This window comes from Rhamphochromis longiceps, linkage group LG19 (assembly GCF_057381845.1).
Source record: "Rhamphochromis longiceps isolate RC_006_pf linkage group LG19, R_longiceps_female_GT1.1, whole genome shotgun sequence".
Classification (NCBI taxonomy): Eukaryota; Metazoa; Chordata; class Actinopteri; order Cichliformes; family Cichlidae; genus Rhamphochromis; species Rhamphochromis longiceps.
Genome location: NC_140575.1, coordinates 31536506 through 31544800, shown reverse-complemented (window position 1 = coordinate 31544800; position 8295 = coordinate 31536506). Strand labels below are relative to the sequence as shown.

General features: G+C 44.3%; 1 protein-coding gene across 8 annotated transcripts in view; it reads right to left on the bottom strand.

Moving 5' to 3' along the window:
* Positions 1–3501: 3501 nt before the first annotated feature.
* esrrb (estrogen-related receptor beta) overlaps positions 3502–8295 on the bottom strand; it is a 45063-nt gene continuing 40269 nt past the window's right edge. For 6 of the 8 annotated variants that reach the window (XM_085391621.1, XM_085391618.1, XM_085391619.1 and 3 more), the window contains one exon: positions 3502–6781. In XM_085391621.1, coding sequence (XP_085247747.1) covers positions 6537–6781 — 245 coding nt within the window. In that variant the 3' untranslated portion in view covers positions 3502–6536. The remainder of the gene's footprint in view (positions 6782–8295) is intronic. The other 2 variants (XM_085391617.1, XM_085391616.1) reach the window with 1 other exon arrangement.

Genomic DNA, 8295 nt, shown 5'->3' with positions numbered 1-8295 from the left:
TGGCTGATCACGTATCTATTTCAGACTTCGCATGCGTGCTTATCGTGATGTTGACTGTTTGACTCCCTGTTCATCTCCTCCTGAGATGACACGAAAAGGATGGCCATAATGTGAAATATGATGTGGCACATTTATCCTTTGGAAAGCATGTTGAGTTTTGTTTGCTTGATACAGAAGAGCGTGACACTTACTTGAACGTGATTATATGGCAAAGCAGGCGGCCGGAGACAGCAGACTCAGTGTATGTGTGCAAAGATTTCCATCAGAGGGAAGTCTCTAAGGACCAGACCTGGTCCTTGGCTCAAAAAAGGTAAGGGGCCTCCTCCATTATGGCAAACAAGTGCATTTGTTTTAAGGCCAATGGAGACTTCTAACCTTTGCTTGACACACCGAAAAGGTCAGGCCTATCCGTGGTTTCCTTCCTTCTGGAGTGAAGACGGACCATTTTCTCCCTGCTCTTAGGACCGCTGGAAACCTTTGGTACAATCCCAGGACCCACACTACTAACAAGCATAGTGCAGATAAGCAATCTGCACACAGTTTTAGCCTAAAACATGTAAATAAATAAAATAAAACAATTAATGAACAATCCCAGCTCTGAAACTGTAGAACAATCCCACCTGCACACTCGGATGAAACAAATGTCTTAATATAATTCAGAACACAGGCTGGAAACGCTCTAAAAACACTGTAATTGTTTTAAACGCCTGTGAAGTGAGCACACACAGCACCCAGTGTGAGTTTTTCTCCATTTGATGGACGTATCCATGCTTATCAATGTTCCTTATCTCCCTTCATTACTTCCTAACCAGTGGTTAAATTGGAAAAGCCCATAAGAACGTGTGAATACATGGCAGAGGCAATAAAACAGTAGGAAGAAGAGCCCCCGCCTCCAACACACACGCACACACACACACACAGACTGTACATCCCACAACAGTGTTTTTCTTGGGTGGAGGCAGATACATTGAGCAGATAGTTGGAAATATTTCTACTCCCTCCACAGCTTCATATCAGTGAGCAGCACAGATAAAGATATAGGTGGGTAAATAAATCTCAAAATGAAGGAACAAAACCCTTCACAAGCAGTTATCAGTGTGTGTGTGTGTGTGTGTGTGTGTGTGTGTGTGTGTGTGTGTGTGTGTGTGTGTGTGTGCAGTTTATTACCTGTTCTCTCATAGCACTTGTGTTCCTGCAATGTTTAAGTGCTGGGAGAACACAAGTGCACTGATTTCCGCTAAACGTGGCATTTTCTCTGCAATACTAGCAGCTCAGTGTGGTCTCATCCTCACTCTTCTTGTGTGGTGTCGCGTCTCCGCAGGGACTTGTTCTCAGTGGATTTTTGTGGGTTTGCTTAATTTCTACAGTGCTTATCAGCTAAAACGGTGAAAGACCCGAACCGCAGTTTGGCCCAGAAACAGGCCGCCGTCGTTTAAGAGACACAAAGCTCGATATAATATTTCCCGTTTTCTTTTTGTTCCAGATTTTTTCGCTCTGACACTTAAGAGTCTGCTATCGGATTAAAAACGGGGATTTTAAACGTTCACCTTTCACTACATCGTTGCGTAATGGCTCTGATGAAAAAAAATGTAACCAGAGTCATTTGACAAACTGGGACAAAGGTCTGCTGATGGCCATTGGGTTTTTAGGACAGCAGCTCAGCCATGCATTAAGTGGCGAGGAGCTCAGGAGTGTAACCTGATAAATGCACTTAAAACAGTGAAGATGGACAATGAGAGGGCGAAATCTCAGATGGTCGGGCCTGTGTGCCTGCTAGGCACTTTGACAGCCTATTGATCAGCCAAAGAGAGTATTGTGTGGGGTCAGAGGTGTGGGGATGCATGGCTCAGATACTGTTAGTGGGACACATACAGCACAGCGTTAGGATCTATTAGGAAACAGATCCACTGTCGAGCAAATCACATTGTTCTTTTCGTTGAAGATCAAACCTGTTGTTGACTTTCACAGTCCTCCCTGCAGAGATGGCTGAAATTTCTCCTCCGATATAATACACAACAACAATATAGCAAACTGTCTGCCTTCTCAAAGTGATGTGACGTAACGTTTTCTGTCTGGCACCATTGATAGCCCAACGCTAGTGAAAATGCCCAGCTCCTGTTATTGAATAGTAATAGGCTTGTCGGCCGGTGCCTCCAATTTCACAAATGGAGCAATAAATACACATAACAGAATCAGTGGAACAATAAGAACGGCCATAAAGAATTGTTGGGCAAAAACAAGGAGCACGGGTGGGGAGGAGAAGGAAGGAGTGGAGGGGGGGTCAAAAAGAAAATTTGACAAAAGAAAGAGATGAAAAGTGTGAGCGTGCGAGAGTGAAACGGAGAGGGGGCCAGGAAGATGGTGGCCCACTCTTCATTTCTGTGCCACCAGCTCTCCTGGGCATTTACGTGCTCCGTTTTCAACCTAAGTGTAATTTGAGCCCTGGGTTGATACAAAGTGTATGCAGCAGCTCTGTTCAAACCCAATCACTCACCCTGACGTGTAATCCTTTCCCTCACCATCATCAACGTTGCTTTGGGAATAATGAAACACACTTAAGCAATACGCAGCAGTCGTACAGCTGCGAGCGGGGCCGCATCTTGATGAGATGCCTCGTAACTCTAATGAAAGGTGTTTTGACCTGTCAGTGGAGGTAAATGATTGCCTCGCTACTGTATCTGTGCGAAACGTATCGATGGCAATAGCCGGTCCCACTGGATGATTTGCATGAGAAATGAGGAGCGCATTACTTTAAAAAATAAATAAATAAAAAATAAAAATGACAGCAGCTGGCAGCAGCGCTCTACATTGTTTGGCCTCCAGATCTCCTTTTTTCTTTCCCTTTCATCCTCAATTCATCTTGTTTCTTGTCTTGTGATGCCATTGTTTCCACATAGAGGATTATCACGATTAATTGGCTAGCAAGACGTTATTTCAAAAAGGGAAATTGGCTCTTATAATTATATAGTGAAGGGAATACTTTAACTCCCTGTAATATCAGCTTCCTGAAATAATGGCGCTCCAGCCCCTCACTCCCCCCCTCCCCTCCTACTCTCCACCGCCGCCTCCATCAGCGTTAACATGTCTGTCTGCCTGTTTCCTGTGACGGATCCATTTTCAACAGTTCCTGGCCCTGCAGAGGCTGCGGTTGATTACTGGATGGTTGGGTGGCCTGCGTGAATCTCTCACTGGCTTGCCTCACTTACTGCCACCAATCTCTGGTCTTCTGGGAGCTCCTGTGTGCTCTTTGTTTTGTCCCATCGCCGAACTCGCTCTCAATGTGTGTGTGTGTGGAAAGGGGGTATTTACACCAAGCAGAGGACAAGGTTAGGTGAAGTTGCTACACTGAATTAAGTAGATACACAACAGCGTCAGTGCTGCAAACACACACACACAAAACCCCTGTAAAAAACTGTCACCCTTAAACATTACCATCCATGTGAAATTTCCTTCAAAGTTTTACTCGACAGACTTTTTAAGCCAGAACACAAAATAATCACAGAGGTCGGTGAGTATTTAATTCATTGATCCTTTACCTTTTTGAAAATCAAAACATAAAAGTTACACAGATATTGGTGATTTCAACGATCAGAGATATCAATGTACACCATCGCCAAATGATATATTTCACATCATAAATACTCACAGCGCAGAAGCAGCAAATCAGTCACCTGCTCCTGTCTGCAGTTTCATCATCGAGGGACCAATTCTGACAAACTGATGTTCATATAAACACACACTTGCTTAGTAACCAAAGCGTGGGGGTCATGCCCACTGACGGCCAAGTCGTATGGTCGATGTGAACGCATGCTTTACCTTTACAAAGAGATCTATGAAGAATGACGGGGAGGAGGAGATGTACAACTACAAATGTTTTGGCAGGAGCACTGCGGGAGAGAAGAAGTCTTTGATAAAAACATGGATGGCTCAGGTGTGTCACAGACGTGAGGATGATAAAGACCAGAAAGTGCTGAATCAGAGAAATATTGACAAAATGATAATGAGGTAGTAGTCAGCAGGGCGCTGCATACTTCTTTTTTTTTAAGTGGTATTTCGGCAACCTACTGTATTGACGCTGATATATTTACACACTTAGACACAGCTTCTAATGTAAGACATGTTGTCTTTTCCTTAACATAGTGTCATATTGCAAGGTGAAGAAAAAAAATCTAATCGAGTTTCTTATGGCTGATCATCTTAGGCCACTACAAATTTCTATTTGTCGAGATTTTCTGCAGATGCTTTCATTAATGCCGCGCTTTCACTGAAACAAGCACAAAAGTCATCAGTGGAGCAAATCAAATACAGTTCTGATATACAGGATACATGTTACTGATTAGACGGATTTAGAATATGTCACTTGATCGCTTACAAATTCTCCAAAACCTAAGTAAAAGCATGCTTTTAGCATGGTTTCAGTCAGAATTGGTCCCTGTTGTATTGCACAACAGTTAAAACAAGTCAAGTTGGTAATGTCACCCTTTACAGCGGAGCTCGTTTACTCGATGGCGGCTAACTCAGGTTTTGGAATTGGGCGGGAAAATTTGGAGAGGGAGTGGGCGGTCAACCTTGGATGCACGGCCAATCAGACTGCTACTTAAAAAAAACCGTCATGGCGGCGGCTGGATCAGTGTTAAACACTGATATCACAAGCGTGGCGGCAACTCTACCCTCCTGCGATGTCAGGGATTCCTTTGATCGCGGTATCATATTGTTGTGACAGCGCCACAATTTATCACATCACATAAAATCCCTCAGCAGTCTAAGCATTCCCCCTTCAACACGTTCCCTCTCACACGAAGACCAGTGGCATGACTCCAGTGGACTGGACTACAGTGTTACTCACACCCAGCACAATGGACCTACAGCTAAACACAGTGGGGGTGGGGGATCTCTCTCCCACCAGAGTCCACACCTTGCACTGACACAATGATGGGCTGCTGCTACCCGTTGTAGCATACTGACCCTCTATTTCTTGCATAGCTATTCACAGGTACATACTTGAGCACCCCGAGCTCTTTCTCACTGACGTCTACCTGCCTCTCGTCCGGCGGGAGGGGTGCTGCTGGCCGTGGTGTCAACGTGAGGTCAAGAAGAAGTGCTCCACGTGTCTATCGTGGTGCGACACTGCGCACACAACAACCTCCTGCTGGCTTAAAAATAAACCCAGTGTGAAACGCCACAACCGCATCTCTGCACCTGCCATTTACCTCTGTTTCGTCGAAGTCCTATAAATGCAGGCGCAGCTATTAAAAGACAGGAGGCGTCTAAAATGGTGAGAGCAGATGCTGGGCACCTTGCTCCCAGTGTGTGGGATGACTCAGCCACAGGCTTAAAGGAGACCAAAATAGAGTGGTTGACATATGGGCCTCTGATTGTTTGAACACGGAATCTCCTGGACCTCTGCCACTCGGCATAAATCCTTTGATACTGCCACACCAAAACCCGCTGATTAACTTTCGCCTAGCCTGAATCAGGTCATCCATTTGCATGTAAAGAGGCAATTTTCAAAGGCTCAAACAATGACCAAATCTGAGGTTCAGTCTGGGGTTCATTGGCTTGCACGAGCAGCAGCAACACAAACCGCTTTGGAGAAGGAGAAACGGTGGTTAACCGAGGTACAGCGGCGTGTTCCACCGCTGAGACGGGGCTACGCAAATATGGTCTTTTAGTAACAACAGCACTGAAAAGCGCACAAAAGATAGGATCTGAAGCTTGGCTCCCCAATGGCTCGCTTTATTGCTGAGTTACTACAGAATAGGAACAACTGACTATTGTACCTGCCTACGCTAGTTTGGTTAAACATGGGACCAGCGAGTCTTCCAGTCTGAGCATAGATCCACGACGATCACACGGCATAATGCTCTGGAGAGGTATATCCAAGGACATTTAAACTGATAAGAGTTCACATATAAGTAACCACTTTCATTCTTTTTCCCCCCATTAGAAGAAGAACAAGAGAAAATGGCCACCAAGTTCACCAGACTTTGAACTGTACACTCAGTCTTTCAAATAATAAATATTTACAAATATTATATTCCAGACCACAAAAAAGAAAATCAGCTGTTAGACAAGTAGGTGTGTTTATGATGGTTGACACCTCTTCAGAACATTTTTTTTTAATTTTTTTGGAACTTTAAATTTTCTGAAAAAAAAAAGTCTTGTTATCAAGATCTGGCAACTACTAGCTGAAGTAGTTGCCAGATGCTGAGCGGCAGAAGGGTCCTTCTTCATATACAGCATGACAACTGACAGTTAATTAACAAAAAAAATTATTACTGTACATAGTATTTCTTATATATTTTAAATTAATCTGCATCATTTTATATTTATACTAATAACCAAGTTTTGCATTTGCTCTTTTTTTCCCTTTTTTTTTCTTTTTGTGTCCCGGGGTTCCAGGAAGAGGAGGAGTGAGAGAGGTCAGTCTCCATCCTGCCTAGCAGATTCAGCAGGGGTGTCTCCCTCTCTCCTGAGAACCCTCAGCCTTGGTTCAAGTCACTTTCTGTTGCCGCAGCCAATCAGCCACCCTCCGATCAGACCTTGGCTTCCAGCATCTCCAGGAAGAGTTTGTGCATGGGCACCTTGCCCTGCACTTTGATGCTGTAAAAGTGCTGCACAGCCTTTGTGGCTGTCTGCCTCAGCAGGGGCAGGGTCATGAGCAGTTTGCCAGCCCGTCGTGGATCCTCCTGATGCTGGCTGCTCTCATAGTCCTGCAGGGCCTCGTGGAGCGCGTCCTGAAGCTTCTGGACTGCCTCCATGTCCTCTATGTGCATGGAGTCTGACAAAAAAAAGGAGAGAAAGAAAAAAAAAAGAGCATGAATATGATGGATTTTTTACATTTGAGACGAAGAGGGAAAAGGGAAATTGTAAGAAATACAGTTTGCTCTTCTAGACGGTGGTAATGTAACAGCAGTCATGGGAAATAGAGTCTTCTAAAACAAAATAAAATCTCATGAGTGATCTTAACTGCTCGGTCAGTTGCAGCAAGGTTAGGAACACATTATCAGTATAACTCACACCCTGACAAGATAAAGAATAGATCATAAAAAAAGAAAACACACACACACAACAACAACATCTGCTTTGTTTTATTTATATATTTATTCTTTGGTGGATTGGGTAGGGTATTGATATGGCCCTTGACCAGTGGGACTGAAAATCAATGTTATCCTCCAGTAACAATAGCATGAATAGCATCCAATCTTTGCTGAGTGAGTACACATTAAACACCTGACTGTTCCAAAGGACAGAGTGTTTTCCAAAAAAAAACAAAGGAAAAAAAGGGAGCTCCATTAGAGAATTGGACACCATAAACAAACGTGAGATGAATGCAACACTTCCTTTTGATACTGTCTCCTGCAAAACGGATGCGAAAGCGATGAATGTGGACATTTCTCCACGAGTTTGCGCTGTATTATCGAAAAGTGTCCACTTCACTACATTCTCCTGCAAACAGCTAAAATATGACTCTCTCACTTTCTCTCCCAGCTTCAGATAGTCCAAATCTCTCCCACCTCACCTCCTGGCATTTCTTTTTAGAGCTGTCTGCAGTTTCCGTCTGGCTTCCCTCCGGTGTTCTTCGCTCCTATAACGTTTCGCTACAGTGCCACTGTTTTTCAAGCGATCCTCTTGTACATGGTGTTACCGTACTCCCCTCTCACTTTCGCCTTTTTCTGCTCCCACCTCTCTCAGGGACAGTCTAGGGGTCGCCCTTTCTTTCACTGGTTAACTGGCATCTGGCACTCAGGAGGCAGCATGTCATTGGCTGCCTGACTCGACTCACCTTGGCGGCGCATATTTTACCACACGGGACAATAAAAGGCAAAACAGATTTCAGGCTTCGCCCCAAATTCATTGACTGGAACAACTGTATTCCCAAGACCTTGAGACATTTCTCACCCTGACGGTTTTCAAATCCACAGTGGTAAAATGAAGTAGGTCGTTTTGTAAAGTGAATGTGGGAAAAGGAGGGGGGGTGAAGGAGGGAGGGGATGGAAGAACAAAAGACTCCGATGAGGATGTGGTGTGACATAATTATCTCTTGTTCTTTTCACACAGGCTGCATTTTTACAAATCAAACCAATTTTTTTTTCTTTTCTTTTTCCTTTCTAGTTTCTCAGCAGCAAAGGCATGCGCACACTCTAACAACCGACCTGACTGGCGCTGCGCTTTAAAGGAAGGTTTTGTCGAAAGAGGGAGAAGAAGAGAGAATAAAAACAGGGATGGAGACATCTCGACAAATGGGAAAGAAAATGGGGCACGAGAGAAAGCGAGCAGCTTACAAACACTGGA